Source organism: Terrapene carolina, unplaced genomic scaffold (assembly GCF_002925995.2).
Source record: "Terrapene carolina triunguis isolate 2854851 unplaced genomic scaffold, T_m_triunguis-2.0 Scaffold23, whole genome shotgun sequence".
NCBI classification, from domain to species: domain Eukaryota; kingdom Metazoa; phylum Chordata; order Testudines; family Emydidae; genus Terrapene; species Terrapene triunguis.
In genome coordinates this window covers 12047562-12073491 of record NW_020664374.1, presented here as the reverse complement: position 1 = coordinate 12073491, position 25930 = coordinate 12047562, and the positions used below count along the sequence as shown (strand labels likewise).

General features: G+C 41.9%; 1 protein-coding gene across 2 annotated transcripts in view; it reads right to left on the bottom strand.

Annotated features, from left to right (window-relative positions):
* LOC113406143 (H(+)/Cl(-) exchange transporter 4) overlaps nt 1–18418 on the bottom strand; it is a 33855-nt gene extending 15437 nt beyond the window's left edge. Inside the window, exons 1-7 of one of the 2 annotated variants that reach the window (XM_026649070.1) lie at nt 18275–18418; nt 15743–15842; nt 10662–10849; nt 4360–4482; nt 1712–1918; nt 1538–1618; nt 386–931 (exon numbers count right to left, since the gene is read on the bottom strand). In XM_026649070.1, the coding sequence (XP_026504855.1) occupies nt 386–931; nt 1538–1618; nt 1712–1918; nt 4360–4482; nt 10662–10849; nt 15743–15842; nt 18275–18418 (1389 nt within the window). The remainder of the gene's footprint in view (nt 1–385; nt 932–1537; nt 1619–1711; nt 1919–4359; nt 4483–10661; nt 10850–15742; nt 15843–18274) is intronic. The other variant, XM_026649076.1, reaches the window with a different exon arrangement.
* Between the last annotated feature and the right edge of the window lie 7512 nt (nt 18419–25930).

The window sequence follows — 25930 nt, the reverse complement described above, 5'->3', positions numbered from 1 at the left end:
TAGATAGCATGCTACAGCTAAATTGAGTTACTCTGTATATTACAATGAAATACAAACACTGAATGAAAGACATGAGATGGTTATGTGATAGCATCTTACAATTCACCCCTGACACCATGAGTGTCTGTGGAACTCTTGCTAATTTCTGAATCTTTAGATGAATCTGTTGCCATCAAAGCAGAATCCTAATTAAGCCTTAATTTTCTAATGCCTTGTGCTTCAGAATTTGCATGTTCTCATACACATCCCTGGTATTATGCCAGATGTATGTAACCTGAACATGACACTCTAAGCTCTAATATTAACCAGGTCTTGTCATGCAAAAGTCTAGCTTCAACACGCAATATGGATTGTAGCTGTGAACTTTACACACCCTCCAACTTACCTTCATGCCAAAAGTAAATATTGTGATGATAATTTTAAAAATCAGAGCCAGGGCCAGCTGCCACATTGCAGTGTAGACTCCGAAGCCAGCAGGTCTGTCAGGGATGTCATCTACAGGCCTGGTCATGTTTGGGTCATTAATATAGTCACAGAGTTGTGAGGACTCCAAAGCACCACAGTCATTGAAAAGCTCAGAGATCAGCTCACTGGTGCTCCTCCGGGTGTATGGATTAGGATAGGCGATGATGGCAGTGATAGCAGTTACCACAATGACCTCTAGGACCGGATACTTCCCAAGCCTGGTTGTTTTGCGCCTCCTGCACCATGCAATGTTGCAACGGATAAAGAGCGTCCCCCACAGACCTCCAAAGACCCCAAGCAGAATGAATGGGAAAAGTTCAGCCATATACCAGGGGGTGTGGTACTCCACATAAAAAAGAACCAGTCGGCTGTTTCCAAACGGATTGATGGACCTCAGAGTAAAGGCAGCCACAAGAGCAGCAAAAAATGACCTCCAGAGGGTTTTCAGGGGAAAATAATAACTAACCTAAAACAAACAGAGACAGTGAATGCTTAACTGAGTGGGAGGTAAGGTGTTTGATTTAGTTACTCTCTTTTCTGTAGCACCACAGGCCCTACTGCATTCCGTCTGTGGTTAGTATGACTTTACATACATGGGTGTGTCTGCGACCAGAACGTGGTCACACATCTGTAAGGAAAGGCATTTTCAGACTTGAGGAGGAAATTGCGAACAATGGAAAATGAACGTGAGATGAATCATAAAGCAAGCTGTTGAGCAGTTATGATCTCTAGACATGAGGTAGCAAGTTTCTGTAATCTTTTGTTAGAATGCTCAAGGCATACACCTTTTCATATGGAGTCAAATGCTGAACACACACAGCACAACCATGCCTTTGGTTATCTCCAGGAGACTATTACTCCTCTTCCGCCAACATTATGCTAATCTACAGGGTTACTTCTTATTGGCAACAACTACAGATTATATATGCTTATATATGGTGTAACAATATTGGGAAAATAAAAAAGGATTCTTAAGGAAGGAATCAAGGGAAAGTATTTTTACTGATGCAAATGAATTCTGCAAACATACATCATGAAAGTGAAACATAGCTGATTCGCTGGTAGCTCTTACCTCTTCCAGGCTAAAAAGTACACCACCAATTGGAGCACCAAAAGCAACAGAGACTCCTGCAGCAGCTGCAGCTGAAAGCACCTGCAACACAAAGATTTGCATTCAAGGCATGAGCCCTTTGAGTTGTTGACTATATTTAAGGGGAAAGAAATGACAATCTGAGTCCAAGCTCACCTCTCTCCTCTTTCCTTCATTCCTGCTGTACTTTGAGAAGAGGCTGCTGAAGAAGTTACCACAGCAACAAGCCACATGCACTAAAGGACCTTCTTTGCCGAGGCTGAGGCCCGAAGACACCACCAGAACCAAGGTGACTGTTTTGATTAAGAGTGTCCACTTCCCTAGGTAGCCCCTAATAATGAAACCACTCAGGATGGTTTTTATCTGGAAGGCAGGAAGAATAGGTTGAAGAACTAAATAAACTTCTGCAACTTCAATTTTGCAAAAACAGCTTAACAGCTATAGTAGACTAGAAGCCAATGATGCACAGAGCAAAAGATTAAGACAACTTTTCTACAGTGATATCGTACTAGTGGTTAACATGAGTAGTGGGTAAACATGGCAACAATTTTACAAGCTAGTTATTGTGGGTGGATCCCTGCCTCTGTGAAGTCAACAGGATGCTGCCCATGTGGATTGGCTTGTAGGATCAGGGCTTAAATCAGATGCAAATGAGTGTCACCAAAAAAACCAAAATAATTATAGTGGGGGGCAGATTCCATAAACAGAAAATGTTTTGTTATTTCTAAAAATTCCATCACAAAAAAAATATTACAGTGCCATGAAACTGAATCTGGCAGAGATCTTGGTTTGAACAAGTTTCTCTTAATTTTTTAAAAATATGGATCAAATCTTGCCATATTTAAACAGACAAAGTCAACAGGCAAAAATCTGATTTGAAATTTACCTCTAAAACATGTCTAAATTGAAGGTAACTCTAGCATATACACATTACTTGCCACCATTCTTAGCAGTGATTTTTATTTTTCTACATCCTGTTCCAGCAATCCAGTCCAGTGGGACTAGGACATGGGGCTGGCTTGGCATCTGAAGCGGCACAGTTTCTGATGGGAGTTCCTTTACTGACTGCAGTGTAAAAGGAATTGACTGAGCGTGTTCAAGCAACAGCAGTTTTAGTGTGCCTTGTAGCCCTTTGAGAGGGAAGGAACTATGATTTACTATATGTTTGTACAGTGCCTACATCTCTAGAGTGCGTGACCTGGTTAGCTTATAGGCATTAAAGCAATATACACGTAAAATAATAATAAAAAATCCTTTACAAGATTATAGCACGAGTTAAGACCATCAGGATTTTAAAAGCGAGAACCAACTAAGCTGTGTCAATTTAAGTACACACCATTCCAAGTTCCAGTTTACATGGATTGATACTCCCCCCTTCCTTTTTTCCTTTGTATTCTTCCCCAAAGATATAAAGAAATCAATCAATCTCTAAGCAAGTTTTCTAAAAGTACACTCAAATCAATATTGAAATAAGGTTTTTGGCTTTGGTGTTTGTTGATTTTTAAACTTCTCAAAATTTTGCAAATGAAAAGTTTTTCATCAAAAAGTGGCTTTTTTTACTTCTGACTTTTCTGACTTCATTATCAGAATTTTTATCCAAAACGTTATCAAAACCAGTAGACATTTTCATTTATTAAAATTCAGGTTTTCTGTAAGTGAAAATGTTTGATAATATTTTTATTAAATTTTTTTTAAAAGTTACAACAAAAATTTTAAAAAAATTAAAATAGCTTCATATTGACACCTGAGCAATGGAAACAATATCAATATTTCAGGAGGGTTTTGCAATTATTTTTTCCAACCAGTTCCAGATTTTTGATTAATCAGTTTTAGATTTCTTGGGTTGCTCTCCTAGAGGTGAGGAAAGGAGCAAACAGCTCTGTACACTGAATTAAATCTAAAGAAGAAGGATAAGACTTTCAAAGACTGAAGCTTAAATTTAGACTCCGAAATCCATATGGAGGCTCTTAAACAATAATACCCAGCTGTTATTTAGCACTTTTTTTTAAATAAGCGTCTGACATGTTTTATTAAAGTATTGAGTAACCTGTAGATCGCCTTGATTTCAAGGTCACTCATTTAAGAACCCAAATATGGATTTAGGGCCAATTTTTCAAGTGACGGGTGACTTTGGTTGCCTGAATGTTGGGTACCCAGCTTGACACACCTGATTTTCAGAAAATCAGAGCCTTTAAAGGAATTCCAAATGGTGGGCCCCCAAAAATTGAGGAGCTCAAAATCACTAGTTACTTTGGAAAGCTTGGTCTTGAATCTTCCTCCCTTCCCTTTCCCTCCCTCCCATCCCCTGCTTAAATCTTGGCCTAAACTTTTATCTTCTCCCTTATAATTGGAACACGTAATTGTATCTGCTGGACTTCCACGCAAATATTTATGTGTAACCCACTGATGAGTATGCACTATGGCCCCCCTCTGTGTCCAATCCACAGAGGATATGAATTGTTACAGCCCGGCTAGGGAGTCTTGGATCTTTAGCTCAAGTTGTAGCAGTTCATGCTTTTAGCTCTGGGAGTGTCCAGTTCAGTCCTTGGGTTGTTGGCCAAAACAACAGCCATTGCATATGCCTTTGATTGGAGTCTAAAATGAAGAATTTAGATCGGTAACATGAACACAGCTTAAGCAAAAGGCATAATATAAAGACATGTCCAGTGGGGGGCGGGGGGGGAATTAAAATGCCTTGCTTCTGCTTGTTCATATACCAAAGGCATAGCTATATGATAGCACGGGTCTGGAACATGAAATGATTTTTCAGTTTTCAAATTTGCATCCATCTGGAAGAAACTCACCTCTGGAATCCCAGAACCACAGGCATAAGGAGCAAACACCCTGACCAGGGAGACTGCCAGGAAAGCAAAAGATAGAGCCCACATAATGTACAGAAAATAGTTTAGAATGTAAGCACTTGCACCCTGGAAAAATAACAGCAAAAACACTGTTAGACAAATGCAATGAAATAACCTTATGTTTCTATTAGGATTAGGAGTGGGGTGGAGCAGGTTCTGTTCAATTATTGCAACACTAGTAATATGTTTGAAGCTGCTTTTGCCTCAGTAAATGTGAACATTTGCATTTTTTTGTGCTCCACAAAGATATATAGATGCAGCATCTTAGTTTATTTAAATCAATCTATATGGTGTCTTTTGTAAGGTTCTCACGCACTGTACAAAATACCAAACTAAACACTTAAACAGTTGAAAGAAAAGGTAAGCACATATACACAGTCCAAATAACATCAAACAAATCTAGCACCAGGGCAAACCCAGTTACAGCCAGAAAAAAATACCTCAAAGGAGGGATTTGCAATGTACTTTAAAGCCAGCCAATGAGAGAGAGCAGCTGGCCTCTCTGGGGACACTGAGATTTTCAAAGCCGGGGATTTAGCAACACTTCTCCATTAATTTTAATAGAAGGGCCAAGACCAGAACCAACCTGGCTAATTGTAATGATCAGGCAGGGACATAGAATGCGAAGTGATCAATCCAGTTCTGAGGGTTTCGATTATGAAGAGGCTCTCCATACTAAGTCTGATACCTTAAATTATATTCTTTGGTGTAATAGCAGCCAGTGCACCTCACAGAACATGGGTATAACTGAATTCCTCACTCTTATCTGAAGGTATAAGGTAAATGACTCATTCTGCAGGGGTCGCAGCCTCCAAAGCAATTTGAAAGGATGCCCAATTATGAATGTATTACAGTCGTTTATCCTGTGACAAAAGCACAAGCAATCATGCTGAGGCCTGTACTCAAGATAAACAGATGGGCTTTCCCACCAGGATGGAAATGGTAATGGTAATAGCCACTCTAAATCACTGTTGTAACTGCGGAGCGAGCAGTCAGTGGTTACCTCCAAGTTCCACACCCATCTCCAGTGACGCCATTCTCCCTGGAATGGACATACAAAGCCTGCCCAAGTTTTCCTCAAGACACTTTTCCCTACCCACGAGCATGACCTTGACCTTTTCTGTGTTGAGTTTCAACTGGATGTGTCCATCCAAATAATAAAGCCATCTAGACCAGGGGTTCTCAAAGTTTTGTACTGGTGACCCCTTTCACATAGCAAGCCTCTGAGTACCAACAGGGGGGAGGGATAGCTCAGTGGTTTGAGCAGTGGCCTGCTAAACCCAGGGTTGTGAGTTCAATCCTTGACGGGGCCATTTAGGGATCTGGAGCAAAAATCTGTCTGAGGATTGGTCCTGCTTTGAGCAGGGAGTTGGACTAGATGACCTCCGGAGGTCCCTTCCAACCCTGATATTCTATGATTAAAAACACTTTTAAACCTATTTAATACCATTATAAATGCTGGAGGCAAAGTGGGGTTTGGGGTAGAGGCTGACAGCTCGCAACCACCCATGTAATAACCTTGTGACCCCCTGAGGGGTCCCAACCCCCAGTTTGAGAACCCCTGATTTAGACACGCCAATAGCCAAAAAAGAGCCCATAATGGACTGATCCAATAGGCGGCATGGAGCTGTGATTCATCAGTCTAAAGATGACAATATGATGCATACCTTTAAAGGTTCTCCCTCTGCTGCCTGATGGCCCAGAACAGAGACAAGGGAAGCCTCTGCGTGAAGACTAGTAGTGTCCATAACCTATATTTGAGGTCCTGGGAGTGCTTTTTCAGATGGGAAGGATTAAGATGAGACAGTGCTGCGTGTGAGACAATCAAGGAAGTCTGTGTTAACTACTCCTATTCTGTTCCAATTCCCAATGCTGAAAAACCTGTTCCAATCTCATGAATGACAAAGCAGACAAGGCCATGATGGTCCCTGTTTGCCAAACATGCCATAACAATAACTAACCCTAGCATAATCCTAGAGATTTCTATCCAAATACAATATCAATGATTGGCCTTGCTGATAACAGCAGAAGAGCAGAGTGTTATCAACTACCATGACCCAAGACTTAAGTCATAAATTCCACACTTATCACGGACACCCATCCATAGTCATAGTGGATTTTTATTGTTCCAACTGAAGAATGTTTATTTAATTGCCCCATGAATGTCTTCTCCCTAGTGCTTTCAATTAGAGACTCAATGGTAATATTCACTATTCCCTTAGAGCAGTGGTTCTCAACCAGGGGTCCAGGGCCCCCTGGGGGGCCGCAAGCAGGTTTCAGGGGTCCGCCAAGTAGGGCCGGCATTAGACTTGCTCGGGCCCAGGGCAGAAAGCTGAAGCCCCACTGTATGGAGCTGAAGCCTAGAGGCCCGAGCCCCTCCACCCGGAGCTGAAGCTGAAGCCTGAGCAAGTTGCCCTGCTTGCTACCCCCTAACGCTGGTCCTTGCTTTTATATGCAGAAAAACAGTTGTTGTGGCACAAGGGGGCCGTGGAGTTTTTAATAGGACATTGGGGGGCCTCAGAAAGAAAAAGGTTGAGAACCCCTGCCTTAGAGGACAGTCTGGGTTTGCAGTCCCAGGGCCAGATTCTCATCTCAACTACACTAGTGTGAACCTGCAGCAGCTCCAGCTCATCTGGTGAGAATTTGGCTGTAAAACATTGGGCTAAAACATTGGGTTAAAGCAGCTATTTTGCTTCTTAATTCAATTAAGCTGTACCATATTTGTTTCTTTTGACAGACTTCTTTTTCAAATCTGAGATGTAAACACTGCAGATCTGTTTTATGTATTTGCTACAGACACACATACATATACTGCATTATACTGGGTCAGCCTACTAGGATCCCACTTATTTTGCACGACTACCTCACTAGGGATAACATTCATCCTCACATTCTCCAAACATTTAACATATGAACATAAGAGCGGCCATACTGGGTCAGGCCAAAGGTCCATCTAGCCCAGTATCCTGTCTTCTGACAGCAGCCAATGCCAGGTGCCCCAGGGGGAATGAACAGAACAGGTAATCATCAAGTGATCCATTCCCTGTCGCCCATTCCCAGCTTCTGGTAAACAGAGGCTAGGGACACCATTCCTGCCCATCCTGGCTAATAGCCATTGATGGACCTATCCTCCATGAACTAGACACGTGGTCACAGGCAAGATTGAGTTCTTTTTTGAACACTTATAGTCATAAACTTTTGGAACTTTAAACAGCAGTTTCTAAAGATTAATAAGTTCTTTCAGAAGGGAAGTAGTAGTGACCCAGCCACACTTTTAGCTGCCATCACCAAGACCTGATTCAGGAAGGCACTTACTCACATGCTTAAATTTAAGCCTATGAGTCGACTGTCGGAGTCAACACTAGGCCAAAATAGATGGCTCCAGTGTATTAACAGAGGCAAGTTTAGTCTCCACAAGGAGGATGATGTGTATCCTACTTTTACAGCATCCTCTGCTGGCTGTTTAAAGGAGTGGCACTGGCAGTGGAATAGGATAGTGGTTCTCAACCAGGGGTATGTGTATCCCTGGGGGTATGCAGAGGTCTTCCGGGGGTACATCAACTCATCTAGATATTTGCCTAGTTTTACAAAAGGCTACAGAAAAAGCATTAGCAAAGTCAGTACAAACTAAAATTTCATACAATGACTTGTTTATACTGCTCTATTTACTGTACACTGAAATGTATGTAAAATATTTATATTCCAATTGATTTATAATAATATGGTAAAAATAAGGAAGTAAGCAATCTTTCAGTAATAGTGTGCTGTGACACTTTCGTATTTTTATGTCTGATTTTGTAAGCAAGTAGTTTTTAAGTGAGGTGAAACTTGGGGGTACGCAAGACAAATCAGACTCCTGGAAGGGGTACAATAGTCTGGAAAGGTTGAAAGCCACTGGAATAAGAGAAGGAAAGAGCACAGGGTTGAATGGATGGCCCACACAGGTAACCTGTATAATAAGGAGTCGGGAAGAAAATATGGTCTGGTGCATAGTCTGATTTATTTTCATGTTTTCTCTAAATTAAATCTGCTTTTTGGGGGGAGGTTTCATAGAAAGACTATAATTAAAACAATATTGACAGATCCTATAGGATGTGTCAGAATTCATAGTGGCAACATATTTAAGGGGCTGAAAGCAGCCATAATGCCCAAAACCACAGGGAAGAAATGGTTTTGCAAAAAAAAAAAAAAAAAAACTATCTACATCTAGGGCTCCAAAATGTCAAATTCAGTTAGACATGATAAGCAGAGCCACAGCTGTGCATAAAATAGAAGAGTCTGAACAGATTACATCTGGGAAAAACCCTCCAAGAACTTTTTATGTAAAATGTTCTGTGAATTGTTCCCTCTGTACACTCAAGGCAACCAGTTCTTTTCACTGTGCTTGTGTCTGTTGTTTGGATGTCTTCTGCAAGGTGTAGTAACTTATGAATGAGAACAAAAATCTCTCTCTGTACTGACTGTAATTAAATCAATCTTGATTGTTCTTAGAAGTTCTACAAGGCTTTGAGAAGCCTGCAGAGTTTGTACAGAGGTAGGACTGACTTTCTGTTGTATGTGTGTACATTGCTTGTGGGCCCCTGGTCCCTGATTGGGGCCTCTAGATGCTACCATAATATAACAACAATATTAATACAGTTAGATCTACTGACTATAGCAGCCAGGGAGACTCGGGAAGACTGAAGATCTTAGACGCTCCGTTGGTCTTGGGAAGTCACCAGAATCAGGTCAAACTAATATGGTGTCAAGTATCAGAGGGGTAGCTGTGTTAGTCTGTATCCACAAAAACAACGAGGAGTCCGGTAGCACCTTAAAGACTAATAGATTTATTTGGGCATAAGCTTTCATGGGTAAAAAACTCACTTCTTCAGATGCATTTGTTAGTCTTTAAGGTGCCACCGGACTCCTCGTTGTTTTTGTCAAACTAATAGTTATTTTCACTGTAATAATACCGTTGAGGATCAGAAACCTCGCTTGAATATGGTGAAAAAATTAACTCCATGTGAACTAACACACCCATCCAGCTGTTATGCTTAATGCAATGCATAACATACAGTAGACCTGATTGTTGAGTTTCTGGTGCATATGGGTAAAACGAATATCCTTGAGGATGTTTTCTATTTATGTCCTCCAAGAAATCAAGTGGCCTGCTGTGGATTTCCTCAAGACAGGGCCTATATCAATTATATGTTCCCCCTGGTTCTTCCTTCCCACCTCTTCTCCATCCAGGGAATTTCTAATAAACTACAACTTCACTCCAGTTCAACAATTTATCCTGGGACAATGTTTATTTAATGTTACTAAGAAACAACTAACAGTCTATAAATACTGACTAAGACAGTTGAAATGCCATGCAAAGTGCATGGCATTGTGTCTCACCCAGTGTACAGGAGCGATTCCTGCTTGGTATCTAACAGCGCAGCATATACACACAAGTTCCAGTGAAGTCAGTGAAACAACACCTCTGGAAAATTAGGCCAGGCATGTCCACAGACAGTGCAGTCCAGCTAAAACTAAAACAACGGCTTTGGGGTTACTGTTAAGAATGACCAAGTTGTTGTTGTACAGTGATGACAGGGTTCTTAGAGACTATATGGAGTTCCAGGTTAAAATTCCACTGCCAAATTAAAGTGAAGGTTGTGGTGTTCTCCCTGGTGGAGTCAAACCTTATGTTTATTCTGCTAAATCCCTTAAGCCAAAGATGACTTATCCCATGGGCCCATAAGAGTACATCCAAAACACTTTTTTCCTGAATGGATGAGATTGTAGCAAGCATCAGTTTTTTTTTTTTAAATTGCTGGTGGAGGATACTCACATAACTCTGTTCTCCACAGAGAGAGAGCGCGCGAGATATTGGAGAACATTTTTCGAGCCGAAACTAATCAGGTCAAATTCGTGAATAGTTTCAGGTTGGCCACAACTGCATTTTTTAGCAAATAAACGACTTGTCTGAAAATTTTCACCCAGATCTAGTTATGAGGTAATTCTTTTATTCTAGTAAGGATACATTCTCACAGACTTCGTTTCTGCAGCACACACACCCATGAGACCTGGGGCTTATAACAGGCTAAGCAGAAAATGTTTGTGGGAACCCCAGGTAACAATATTGGCAGTACATAACTCTCTATATTGGGGGTTGGGAGGCAGGCTGTTTGAAGAGAATATCACAGAGTAGTGGGGGGGGAAAGAATATTCTGGGAATGGTTAGTATTTCCCAGTCTCCAGCCTAACCAGGTCTTGCATACCTCAGACTGGTTTACCAGAAGCTCGGACCATTTCTGCCACTTGGGACATTTGTCCCTGTCATCAAATGTGGTTTCATTAGATGTCCAGCAGCACTGCTCATGGCTGTACCAGAATGCAGATAAGCAGACACCCTCTTTCAGATCTGTCATCCAGTCTACAGCTAAATCTATAACTCCAGCTAACGTGCCTGAAAAAAAGATCAGGAAATAAAAAATAAAGTGGAACACATATTAATCTAATTATATTGAAACAAAACACATGATCTGAAGGACCAGTTACAATATGAGCATAAAAATGTGCCAAATAATTAGACTGAACAGCTGAGAGTTAGTAGGGAGGAACTGAGCTTCTCCAAAAATATCCTCTCTTCTTCTACATTTTACTGTGCAATGCTTCTTTTTAACACCATAATTCTTATCTTGGCTCTGCCCCTGATAAAATAGGACATCACATTCCAAATACAGACACAGGTCCCAATCCTGCACGCTGATCCATGCCAGCATGTCATTTGACTGCTGGAGTACCAGTGAAGTTAATGGGACTTCACACATGCAGAGAAATCAACGTATACATATCGGACTGCAGGATCCGGGAAATTGTTCCACATGGTAGATGAGAGGAGGGGTGTGTGCGTGCACACACACACCTATTTCTGTTGGTTCCAGTACACAGATCTTCAAAATGAGCAATTTAAGTAATAAAAATAATGTTAAGGCCCAATCCTGATTTACTGAATTTTATGATAGTTTAGTCATTAAGATCAATGGGACTATGATTTAGTCTTTGATATAGATACCTAATAGTAATTCAAGCCCAAGAATAAAAATGTCCTTAAAATGCTTTCTTTATGAACTTCATCCTTCATTGCTGGAGCCAGCTTTTTCAAAAATTATACAGAGCAACAGTGACATCCAGTGGCCAAACAATGCTTGAGTATATACCTTATGCTGTGGATTCCCAGAGAAGATCTTGACTTTCCTGTATAAGTCCTAATCAAACAGCGTAATCTACCATAGCTCTAGTATTGTGAAAACAGAGAAGTCACCTTAGCACCAATGCATTCTGCATCGTGCATAAGACTGTGAAAACCTGTCTTCCACCACAGTAAAACCTCAGCGTTATGAACACCAGCGTTACGAACTGCCTGATCAACCACACACCTTATTTGGAACTGGAAGGACACAATCAGGCAGCAGCGGAGGGGGGGGGGGGAAGCAAATACAGTACAGTACTGTGTTAAACATACTAAAAAAATAAAGGGAAAGTTTAAAAAAAAGATTTGACAAGGTAAGAAAACTGTTTCCATGCTTGTTTCATTTAAATTAAAGCAGCATTTTTCTTCTGCATAGTAAAGTTTCAAAGCTGTATTAAGTCAATGTTCAGTTGTAAACTTTTTGAGAGAATAACCATAACATTTGTTCAGAGTTATGAACATTTCAGAGTTATGAACAACTTCCATTCCCGAGGTGTTTGTAACTCTGAGGTTCTACTGTGATTATTTTGGACTTATTCTACACTGATGTCTCCAGATGCTGTTATTGAAAAACTATTACAATTGTATTCAAAAGTTAAATTAGAAACAAACTCTTTAAAGACAACTGAAAGGTTTTGCAATAACTTCAAAAGTACATCACATTTATTGTCACGTCAGCAAGAGGGATAATACTTGTCACCACTGTAAGGCCATATGACAACAATAAAGGATTTAATATGATATGGGAAGAATCTCTCTCCAAACTAAAGGAGAACACAGATATGCCAATGAGAGGTATGTGAGATCACTAGAGAAGCAAAGGGGAAAGCTGGTGTAGCAATCCAAGTATTTGCTTTTGTAGAGTTAGTTTGATTTTTTTTTTTTGGATTTGGTTTGGTTTTTTGTGGCTTGTCATTTCTGGTTGCTCAAGTTTCTATGGAAACAGTGGGCCATATCCTAAGTCAGTGTAAATCACCATAACGCTACCGACCCCAATGTGCCTAGCTAAGTGAGTTTTGCTGTAAGCTCTATGATTTTCTGAAAAACCTCCCACTGATCAGAATCTTTAACTGGTTCAAGGAAACATAAGATCTGGGACTGGCACAAGGAAACCTCTGCCCTGTCCAAAATATGCAGAGTTCGGTCTCTACCTCAGCCTCTGATGGACCTCCCTATTTAGCTACACTTCCCAAGCTTCGCTTAAGGTACATCTACCCTGCACCCTGCTTTTGGCAGCATGTCGAGTACATACACTATGCACACACCCCAGCAGCGTAGAGGGTAAGGCACCGCTGCCTCCCCCCTCTGCCAGAGCCTTTCACTGATACATGGAGCTACACATTGCAGTGTGGATGCCACCTGCTTATTCACTGAGGCGTGTAGCTACACATCCCCTCCATGCTGCCGCCCGTGGCATGCAGTATAGACAGATCCTTAGAGACGCCTTCCACCATACCCTGTCAAGTAAATCAATACTCGTGTCACTTCAGAGGTGGAGTAAATAAGGACTATAACAGGGGTGGCCAAACTTACTGGCCCTCCAAGCCGCATACGACAATCTTCAGAAGTTCAATAGCCGGGGCACACCTGCCAGGAACTGGGGCTTCAGTGCCACGGAAGGTGCCTGATGGGGCTCAGGGCTTCAGCACAACCCCCGGCAGGTGCATCCGACAGGGCTGAAGCCCCAAGACCCTCCTCCCCGCTGGGTAGAAGCCCCCATCCCACCACCCCACTGCAACGTCCTGAGCTTCCCCCCACCCCACCAGTCTGGTAGGTGGAGAATGGAGGGGGGGGGGGGTGCCGCCTTGAGCCACACTTTAACAGTAAAAGAGCTGCATGTGGCTTGTGAGCCACAGTTTGGCCACCCCTGGAGTATAAGATTGTTTTTAACGTTATAAAGTGACTTGCCTACGGTCACAAAGAAAGTTTGTAGCACAGCTGGGGACATATGTCCAGACCTCTGATGTGATAGACTCACATTTCATCCATTACACTATGGTGCCTCTGAGAAAACTGCATAGTTATGCTAGCTGCAAAATGAGGTTGCTGGGGTCAAGTGCTTTGAGATCTTCTAATAGATGAAAGTGCTACACATGTGGCCTACTTTTCACATAAGAAAACTGAGTCGTGGAAAGGCTGAATGACCTGCCTGGGCAGTACTGTGTGCTAATAGGTTAGGTAGAGCCCTATGAGCCAGAAAACCTTGTGCCTGATTTCCGTAAGTGCTGAAAACTCATCACTCCAAGGAAGTCAATGGGAGATGCAGCTGCTCAGAAACCTCAGAAAGTCAGGCTAGTTTAATTGACTTTCAGTGAGACTTAGGCTCCTAAGTGCCTAAATCACTTTTGAAAATGGGACTTAGCCATCTAGATCCCTTAGGCCTTGCAATGCTGAGTGAAACAACACCTAAACACCTTTAAAAATCAGGGCCTGCGTGGCTTTCCCAACATCGCACAGGAAGTCTGTGGCAGAGCCTCTCAGGCTCCAGGCTAGTTCCCTAACCACTGGCCTTTTCTTTCTACTACATCAAGCCACCACAGTGATGAAGAAGTGTGCAGAAGACAATCTTGAGGGGTAGTCTGATGTGTTTGGACAGGATCGTTTGGTAAAGGGGATACTGGAAGGCACATTTCCCTAAAAGGGCAGAATTAAATGTGTTGTGTGTTGTTTGTGGTGTACAGTAGTCAAAGAAGTGGTAAGGTGTAGGTCTGTGAGTAGTTAATATCCATTAACTAAGCCCAACCAAACCACAACCTTTTCCCTAGCATAGGTGCAGGATAACATGTTTTATTTCGATTTAGCCGGTTGAGATAAAAGGTGTTAACCTGTATCCACATTCAGGGAAAGGGTGGAGTTAGTTAACATGTTAACTAGCTCCATCCTAACCTCAACGTACCCATACGACATACATGAAGGACAACAATTCCATTTGGCATCAATTTTTGAAGTTTCAAAATATTTTGGTTCCACATTGGAATGAGAGCGCGAGCGAGCATATGTTTTCACTGTACAGCTGGGTAATTGGGGTACTGGCTTGGAATGTGGGGGAGACAGGTCCAAGTCCTTGATTCAGAGCAGAGCTTTTCTTCCCAACTCAGGCAGAGCACTGACTTGAGCATTTCCCAGATTGGTACCCTAACCACCAGGGGTGGGTGGGTGTGGGTGTCTCATATCTTCCCAACAAAAGTTTTGTGTAAATTTATGTGTCTCCATGAAACAGCATATTTTGCCAAAATTTCACTTCAACAAAAATGCTCCAGCTAGCTTTAGCCATAATGTTCCAGAACAGCTTTCAATCACAGTTCTAAACACTGATATTAAGGGTACTAACTTTACATTTGTTAAACCAGGAGATTCCCACTAGTTTTGGTGAGAACATGGTGTGTAAAACTTGGCATCGTGCTGTTTCCTAGCAGTCAATCACATTGACATAACTGAGACAGCATAAAAACTATTCAAGGCCGCTGTTTTAGGTTGGTAACATGAGAGCAGCTTTCCAAACTGGAAGACATGCTAAACTGAGCAGGAGACAGGAGCAACTCAGGAAATTAATGAATTTCCCATCTGAGTTTGTTGTTAAATATGTAATGTCTGTCTGGCTTGTGAGCAGATCTGGAAGTCAGTCTGAAATTGGTTGTGTGTCGGGTCTTTTTTTTTTCTTCTTTTTTTCAGGCATGTATAAAGAGATAACTCAGTCTACAATGAATCTAGTGCATTAGAGAACTATATTTTCATTGTACTCTACCAGTACTCTCCTCCTGCATCAAAATATCTATCCATGGAATTAAATTCACAAGAGCAAGAAAGGAACATGTGAATCAGAGGCTGAGATAGTCAAAACAGTTCAAGGCACTTCCACTCAGAGGCATGTTTTCAAAAGCAATACAGAAATCACATTACTTGTTAATAGCACTTTTTCTAGGTCAGCACTCAGTGTGAGACTTTCCAAGTGAAGCATTAAAACTGTGTGGGTGCATAACTGTCTCTTTATCTCATCCATCTTGAAAAGTTGGGGACCAGACAAAGTAAGTAAAAGATAAGCAGATGGCTCTGCAGGAAGACTGAGAGAGAGTTCCAGACACAGCACTTCTGCTATTGTGCACATACCTGCCAGTAGTCCTATGAGAAGCATTACAACCCATCCTGACCAGGCATCCAACAAACTCTTGATGAACTCCCATATGGATTCCTTACTTTTGCTTGTAATCTGTAAAAAATACATACACTGATTCATAAGAGTTGGTTCTGTTGTGTCACATCTACAAGGCAAGACTCTTATTTGAACACAGATGGACTGAACACTAAAAACATTGATTGTTTTTACAGAGCTCGTGATCAAGTTGTTTAAAGTGAATTTGTCCAACCTTAACAATTTTACTTATTATTTCAGCTCTAATCCACCAGATTCAATATGTTTTTTCTTCCTTTTCCCCCCCCCCCATATTGACAGATGAAATCCACGAGCAATGAAAGGCAAATTACAACCATCTTTTTGTAGGTCCTGCTCAAGAACCAGGACGTGCACAATGAGATGATACAACAGTTTTGAAAACAACATTTGCCTGCTTTAGGTATAGATATAATTTGGGCTTTTGTTGATGAGTGCATTTGTGTTTGAGTCTGCATCTCTTACATAAAGTCATACAGTTTTAGGCCAGAAGGCACCACCAGATCATCTAGTCTGACCTTCTGTATATTACGACACCAACATCACCCACCCCTGCAAGCTAAACCCAACAACTGAAATTAAACCAAAGGATTACAGCCCACAGGAGACTAGATTAATGTGTGCCACCATGAGAGAACAGGAGGGAGTGAGATGGACCAATGCCCAGGGCCTCTGCAATGGCAGAAAATGGATTAAGTGAGATATTCCCAGATAATTCTGGCAATTGACTTGCACCCCCATGCCTATGGGGCAAAAAAAAAACCCATAGGCACTGCCAATCTAGCCGAATATCACATATGGCAATCAATTAGACATGGAGCATATGAGCAAGAACCAGTGTGATGTCTTACCAGTGACTTGTATAATGGCATTAATACCTCTCTAGTTCTACTGGAAATGCTTCGCCTGATACATCCTAGGATTGCATTTGCCTTTTTCACAGCCTCATCACATTAGTGGGTTATAGTCATCCTGAGATCGACCCACACACCCAAGTCTTTCTCCTCCTCTGTTGCTTCCAACTGATGAGCCACCAGATTGAAGCAGACATTCTTATTATTAGACCCTAAGTGCACTTTGTACTATTGAATTTCATCCCATTTCTATCACTCCAGTCTTCAAGGTCATGCAGATCTTTTTATGTAATATTCCGATCATGCTCTGTATTGAGAGTGCCTCCCAACTTTGTATCATCAGCAAATTTCATTAGCACACTCCTACTCTTTGAGCCAAGGTCATTAATAAAAATACTGAATAAGGTTGGACCAAGACTGATCCTCGAGGAACTCCACTAGTAACCTCCCTTCGGTCCGGTAATTCATCTTTCAACACAACCCATTGCCTGCTCTCCTTTAGCCAAATCCTTATTCACCTTACAATGCCTATATCAATCCCTAATTTAACAAATAATTTCCCATGTGGCCCAGCGTCAAATGCTTTACTGAAGTCCAAGTATATTAGATCTACTGCATTTCCCATAGCTAAAAAGTCAGTTATTTTGTCAAAGGAGGAAATCAGGTTAGTCTGGCCTGATCTACCTTTGGTAAAACCATGTTACACAGCCATCCCCTTTACCTCTATGACTTTAATTATTCTTTCCTTCATAATTTGTTCTGAAACCTTGCATACTACTGAGGTCAGACTAACAGGTCTGTAATTGCCCAGATCACCTTTTTTTCCCTTTCTTAAATATAGGTACAATGTTAGCTAGTCTCCAGTCATATGGTACTACCCCAAAAAGATATATTTATTACAAATCCTTGCAACTGGACTAGCAATCTCATGTGCTGGTTCTTTCAGTATTCTGAGGTGGGAATTGTCCGGTATGCCTGATTTGAGTGCATTAAGCTCTTTCTGTTTTTCTTCCACCTCAGATGTGGTCATTTCCATTTCTAGACACTGCCTTCATACCCACATTCCATATTATCATCATTATTAAAACCAAGACAAAGTATTCATTTAGTTTTGGGGCCATACCTTGATTATCTTTCATCTCCTTCCCATCCACACTGCATAGTGGCCCAACCTCAACCGTCCTTAGTCTACTTCTAGTTATACAACTAAAAAACCTCATTATTTATTTTAATTTCCTTAGCAAGACTCATTTAGCTTGACTTTTAGCAATTCTCTCTTTATTCTGGCATTTTCGAACCTCCATAGTGTAGCTTTCTTTGTTGATTAACACCTTTTCCAAATCCTTATAGGCTCTCTGCTTACTCCTAATAACCTTTTTGAGGTGATTATTTATCCAGGTGGGTCTACAACCTCTCTCTTCAAGTTTCCTCCCTCTTACTTGGGATGCAAATTTCCAAATTTTTTGTATAGTTGATTTGAAAAAATGCCAACCCTCCTCCATATTTAAGCCCTTGAGCTCCTCAGTCCAGCTGACTTTTTAAACTAATTCCCTTAATTTTCCAAAGTCTGACCTTTTGAAATAAAAAGTCATAGTTAACCACTTGGTTTTGATTTACCTTCCTATGTCTGTCAGTGTCACGCGACTTCTCTCTCAGCCAATCAATTGTGTGGAAGTCCTCATATGTCCCAACATCAGGGAAAGGCTCATCCAGGAAATCCATCAGATTGCCAGAACCATTCATGTCTCCTGCATTAACCATATTAGTACCTGTAGGAGGAAAAAACATAAATTTAGAAAATTCATGCAACATATCCATTTGTTTCAGAACAAAATTATTCAGAAAACCTTCGACCTGCCACTACACACACAATGCAAGAATGGTGGGAGCATGAGATAACAGCTCTTGTTTAAAGGAGCTTAGTATGTATGAAAAGTAATTGTTTCTAAAGCCTACATCAACGGAAAAAATACATGCACCCTGAGCAAAATGTTTGCATAGAATTCCTAGTCCACTAAACCGGGATGGTTTCAGAATTCAGTTGAAATGGTGCACCTCAGACCATGTCTGAAAAAGTAAGCATAACCTTACAAACTAGCTGCTTGCAGGACACTTTATAGTCAAAGGGGCCACATTGGAAAATAAGTGGTGGTACTTACCTAGAATCCCAGCTCTATCCATTCATAATGGCAAAACAAAATGACACCCATAGCACATCACACAAATCTTCATAACATGATAATCACTCTGAAGATCTAGGGGATTTACTAGGATTGCCAGGTGTCCAGTTTTCAACCGGAACACCTGGCTGAAAAGGGACCTTGGAGGCTCCGGTCAGCACCACTGAACAGGCTGTTAAAAGTCCGGTCAGGTGGCACAGCGGGGCTAAGGCAGGCTCCCTGCCTGCCGTGGCTCTGCACGGCTCCCAGAAGCAGCGACATGCCCCCCTCCAGCTCCTAGGTGTAGAGGCAGCCAGGAGCTCTGTATCGCTGCTCACACCCCAAGCACCGGCTCTGCAGCTCCCATTGGCCAGGAACCATGGCCAATGAGCTGTGAAGGCGGTGCCTGTGGACGGGGCAGCATGCAGAGCTGCCTGGCCGCACTTCTGCATAGGAGCTGGAGTGGGGACATGACACTGCTTCTGGGAGCTGCTTGAGGTAAGCACTGCCAGGAGCCTGCACCCCTGACCCCGTCCCATGCCCCAACCCTCTGCCCCAGCCCTGATCCCCCTCCCACTCTCAGAACCCCTCGGTTGCAGCCCAGAGCACCCTCCTACACCCCAAACTTCTCATCTCCAGCCCCACACCAGAGTCTACACCCCCCAGACTGAGCCCTCACCCCCAACCAGAGCCCTCATCCCCTCACACACACACCAACCCCCTGCCCCAGACCAGAGCCCCCTCCCGGAGCCTGAACTCCTCATTTCTGGCCCCACCCCAGAACCCACACCCCCAGCCCAGAACCCATACCCCCCCACACATACACCCCAACCCCCTGCCTCAGCCCGGAGCCCCCTATACTCCAAACCCCTCGACTTCACTTCCCATCTTGGAGCCCCCTCCTGCACCCCAAACCTCTCATCCCTGGTCCCACCCCAGAGCCCACAGCCCCAGCTGGAGCCCTCACCTCTTCCCACATCCCAACCCCCTGCCTCAGCCCTGAGCCCCCCTCCCGCACCCTGAACTCCTCATTTCTGGACCCATCCCAGAGCCCGCACCCCCAGCTGGAGCCCTCATCCTCTCCCACACCCCAACCCCCTGAGCCAGCCTGGTGAAAATGAGTGAGTGAGGGTAGGGAGAGTGAGCAACAGAGGGAGGGAGGATGGAGTGAGTGGGGGGTGGGACCTCAGAGAAGGGGAGGGGCAGGGCCTCAGAGGAAGGGTGGGACAGGTGGCAGGGCAAGGGTGTTTGGTTTTGTGTGAGTAGAAAGTTGGCAGCCCTAGGAATTACAGAGGGGCCACCTGACTCCAGGATATAAGAAACAGGACTCACCCAGCCCTCAGAAAACATTTAATAGTACAGGGCTTGGGAAGAGGCTGCAGGGTAGAAGCTGCCCTGGAGGATTGTAAGCAGAGTGGGTGGCTTCTTCAGCCCAGCTCCACAGAACTTTCATAGTTCTGGGCTGATGGTCTCAGTTACTGTCGAAAGCAAGGTTTTGCCAGACTCATTACTACCAAGCCCTGAAAACCATATGTGGTTCACGTAACTCACACAAGCCAAGCATAAGAAGGTTCACACAGCACTACTGTACATCTCTCTCCCCAAGAAGCTTGAGCAAAGGTATTTTAGCTGGCTGGTCAAGTACATATAAGATGCAAGCTCTGTTGGAAGTGCAGGTTCCTATGTGGCCACTCAGGTGATAGTTCAAAAAAGACTGCCCGTGCTCCTGATGAGGTCTGACAAGTGGTGGGGGTGGTACCAATTAAATAAACTGCTGTAGACACCAATTGCAATTTACAAGGAAAAATTGGAGATAAATATGGACTTTACAGATCCTTAGGTAACCTGACAGGAGCAGTTCTGCAACATTTGGAATTCCTTAGCAGAAAGAATGTCCTTTTGCTATAGATTGATAAGGTAAATAAAATCCTGAACACCTTGGATCACATTCTGCTCTCAGACATCAACACACAAATCCCACGTGTGTGTCAATGAGTGCTACACATGTGCAGGTAAAGGCAGAATCTGGCCCCCATGAATTCCTTAGGAAATTTACTGATTCCTATAATTAAAACAGGTAAAAATGTGGCAGACCTGTCCCTGGTGCTGTGCTCAGCTCCTCCCAGTCCACTTGCCTATATTTTTTGTTTCAAATTATATTTAATCCCTCTTTTTCTATCCCTTTAATTTTTTGTGGTAGAAACATACAGGACATAAGCACCAGAGCTCAGTTTTCTGAGTTTCTATTCCTTTGAGCACTGCCAATTAGGGACTTTTATACTACATTGATAATCTGCTCTGAGCAGACAACTGAAAAAAAAAAAAAAAAGCATAATCTTACAGGGAGTGCAGCAGCCACGATGACAAATTTATAGGAAGTCTTAAGTGCAGAAATCAAATAATCTTCAAGCACCATGGCATGTTTATCTGAAAATGAATCAATCTAGGGAGTCCAAAGGTTGGGAAGGACGTGAAACCCAGACAAGGTGTCCAACACAGCAATGCAATGCATGAATAATTTGCTGCTGGACTGGCTTTTTTAGTAAAAGTAGCAGTGAAAGAGTGACACTGAGAATAATGGCAGATAACCCAGCGGATGGCAAAGACTCTCCTGCACATATGAAACTCTTATCTTAATCTATCTCAGGTACTTATATGCCCCCTATCATCATAGTATCTGAGCACCTCACACTTTTTAATGGATTTATCCTCACTACACCCATTAGGTAATAGCACTCTATTATCCCCATTTTACGGCTGGAAACCTGAGGCACAAAGACTAAGTGACTTGCCCAAGATCACACAAGAAGTCTGTGACAGAGCCGGGAACTTAATCCAGTTCTCTAATGCCCCAGGCTAGTACCCTAATCCCTGGACCATCCTTCCACTCCTCATCCAACACTGATCATTTCATAACCAAAGACTATGTGTTTTGTGGCTTGGCGCCGGCAGAGTACAATTTTGGATGTATGTGACCTGCCACAGTTGTGAGGATGATAAACTGGATGCGACTCTGGTTGTAAATTTAAATGTGTTTTTGTTTTGTGGTTACACTGTTGGCCATGGTCAAATATTTCCATGCCATTATTTACTGTTCCCTGTGAATTTGTGGGCCTGGCTGCTAGAGATTCTCAGTGCTGTATGTCGATATCACACTCTCACAATGAACACACAGCTGTATTTTTTTTTAAAAAATTGCCCACTATTTCAGCTAGTTCACCACATATCATCTATTCATAGAAAACCAGCACTCCATCTAACCTGCATGTTTATTAGTATTGCCTGTGTGCTGGTGAATGTCATGGTTTCAGGTCTAGCTGCACCTCTGTCCCTTCCCGGTCTCTCTGAATGCATCCCCTCAGGAGGCAGGCTTTGTGCCTTTACCTACCCTGAGGGCAGAAGTCCACAATTCTCTCCCACTTAGACTGCACCCTGAGCTACAACGTGTATCAACTGTGCTTGCCCAGCAGGTCTGACTGGAGTCAGTACCTGTGATTTTTCCCTTCAGGAGTCTGTGTATACAGTGACCCAAAGTATTGTTTATTTTGACAGTAGGAACAAAGCATAGACAAAAAAGGATTTTAAAACAATAGTCTATGTCTATCTTACCTAAAGCCCTACCATCCTGTGATGGCAACCTAGGTAGGCCTAGTTTCTTCAGACACCCTAGCTGGGTCCATATAGTCCCTCCAAACAACTGCTCCTCTTGAGAGTGTGTTCCTTTTTAAATTGATATATTCCTTCTGACCTTCTGGTTTCCAGGCCTTTTCTTATCCTGGCATTATCTCTTAACAACCCTTCAGTGTTTGCTTAGGGGTGGCTTATCTTATTCTTTTCCCTCCCTGCTTGTTTTTCCTTACAGCTCTTATTAAACTAAAACAATATATTCATACACTGAACATCTCAATAACCACGTCAACATACCGTAGTAATAAATTATTACAGCATAGTTCCACTTCCATCACAGTGAGACCATCAGACTCCAACAAAATGCTGTTAGACGTTTACAGGACAGTGGTGGCAAGTCCATTCTCAGCATCACATCTTTCCTAAAGCGTGGCACCCAGAACTGAACACAGTACTTCAGCGGAGGCCTCACCAGTGCTGAGTAGAGTGGGAAAATTATCTCCTGTCTCTTATGTATGACACTCATGTTAATACACCGCAGATTTATATTAACCTGTTTCACAGCTGTACCACATTGTTGACTCAGATCAATTTGTGATCCTTTTCAGCAGTACTACCACCTCACCACTTACTCTCCATTTTGTAGTTGTGCATTTGTTTTTTTCTTCCGAAGTACTTTGCACTTATTTTTATTGAATTTCATTTTGTTGATTTCAGACCAATTCTCCTATTTGTAAAGGTCATTTTGAACTCTAATCCTGTCCTCCAAAGTGCTTGTGCCCTCGCAGCTTGGTATCATCTGCAAATTTTATAAGCATACTTTTCACTCCATTATCCAAGTCATTAATGAAAATATTAATTGCACCAGACCCAGGACTGACCCCTTGGGACCCAACTAGATACATCTTCCCAGTTTGACAGCAAACCATTGATAACTAGTCTTTGAATACAGTCTTTCAACCAGTTGTGAACTCATCTTACAGAATTTCATGTAGATCACTTGTTTCATTCAGCTTAAAAACAACCCATGAAGGAAATCTGCATGCTCCGATGAACTTCTAACCTCAGTAAGTGCCTACTGTGAATTTGACAGCATTTCCCTGGGCATGTTCTAATAAACCAGATGATTTTTAATAATTAAAAAAAATTAAAAAGTGAGAAGGCCCCATTATGTAAAGCTGACAAAAGAGGTCAGTGCCTGCAAACAAGCTGATAGAATTCAAGACACCTGCACAGCGATGTAAAAAAGCATTCTGGGTGTTGATATGCAAATAAGCACATCAAATTCTGTATGGATTGTACTCATCATTTGTAAAATTTTGTTTTATAAAACCACGTGGAATTTTTGAGTTTTAAGATGCTTTTCTGCACTCTTAAATGGATGAATTCATCTTTCAGAAAAAGATGTACTTCAGAAAAATGTACTTCAGATGTACTTCAGAAAAAGCCAATTGTATACTAAATTGTCACCTGGAACCAGGCCCTCTCAGAGGTCCAGAGAGGCCCGGGCCACTTCCAGCTTTTGAGCCCCCTAACCATAATAAAAATAAAAAATGACGACACATGAAAACAAAATAAGGCACCAAAAAAAAAAAAAAAAGACATAATTTGAATATTTTTGTATTTAACAAATGCTTTTCTAGCCTTTTTATGTGCAAATGCACTAATTAGTGAGGAAAAATCTAGCTTTCGTGCAATGTCACCGTTGATTTTAAGCATGGAGAGCCCATTCAAACGCTCTTGTCCCAAACGCTCTTGTCCCAAGACAAAGGGATGACATACATACATACATACATATATACATACATATATATATATATATATATATATATATATGTCATCACTTTGTCTTGGGATATATATATAGTAAACACGGCACAGATACAGACAGAGATAATGTCCAAAAATTTCAAACATGTGTCCTCATGAAACTCACTGTACAAGATTGTCCTCACACATTTTCACCTTGAATCTGGGCCTATAGACTACGAAAGCCTATGATGATGGCCAAGCTACCAAGCTAGGGCTCAACCAACCAACCACTCACCTCTTTTAACTACCATATGAAGATAATAATGAGGAATTCTCACACATAAATAATTCCTTAGTCAACTAGACGTAAAACCATAAAGACACTAAAATGTAACAATTCTCTGCCTTTCAACACACACTTGATCTAGCACCAGCCACTAGTAGTAGTTTGTTTATATAATCAGCTGATCTGAGAGGACACATTCATCACGGTCTAATCTTGTGCCATCAGAACCGATATATTTTTATTAATAATTATGAAATTTTTTAACTCTTTAATATGACAAAATCTATATCAGTTAACAAAAAAATTATGTCTTTAACCAAATCACATCTCTTATTTGCTTAAATTTGCAGCTCTAAGCTGAGAGTGTGTGTCACATTTTGGTCCGATAGGGATGTACATAAAAACAAGTTACAAAACTTATCAAATGCCAAAAAATTAGCAAGTGTCTAAATCTGAGGTCCCCTTTGAGCTTGAGGTCCAGGCCAAATGGCCCTCCTGGCCCCCCTCTGATTGGCCCTGCCTGGAGCAAAGTTTTACAGATGGGTGATAAAATTATGTTTAGAGTGGAAAATACTGAAACTCTCAGCTTTGTAGCATTGTTACAATATGTGCTAATGTAGAAACCACACACAGCTAGAAGGGATGTATGAGTGAAATGGTGTGCTAGATAGGATGGTGATTGATTTGATGTAAAGTATATTTGCTCTAGCAAGGACAGACTAGAATGTCTTGCAGCCCAGAGAAAACTGAAAAGCATATTGACTGGAAACAACTAGTTGAAAAGCCATCAAAGGAAAATGCTTGGCTGTAGTTTATTGCAACTAGACATGTTAGTTCCATGGTACATTCTCTTCATCCTGTTTTCTGTTTTAATTGGCCACATCAGAGAGAAGCAGACAGTGGTTTTATTAATGAAATTCCAACAAGTTTCAAGTTACTTTCAACATATCACAGTTACTCAATTACTTCTCTACCTACAATATTGCTATCAACTATAGAAAAGTCACCTTTATGCTTTATTGTTTCAATCTTTATATTATTTATCTTGAAGATAAGAATCTGGTTTTGCTGTATGGAATTTGTGCCCCTTGCAGCTTTTGAGTCATTATTATCTTCAGGTAATTTTGTGTTTTAACAAAAGAAAGAAATGAGACTGAGGGAAGAAGGGACCTGGCTGGTGAAGATTGAGGTGGCATTGTAAACTCCTGCTGTTTATATTTGTATGGATCGTCTTTTCTAAAGCATCCAGAACCCTATCTTTGCCCTATGCCAAATGTGGTACTAGTTGGCTGCCATGCAAGCACAACATAGTGGAGTTTGCCTTGGGATTTCTCCATGGTATGGTATGTTGTGATAGCGACTTAGATATTCTTTGAAGTGAGATGGCCCGGCCCTTGGAATGGCCAGCTACAGCCAGCAATAAATGAGGAGACAGCCTCAATGATTTGG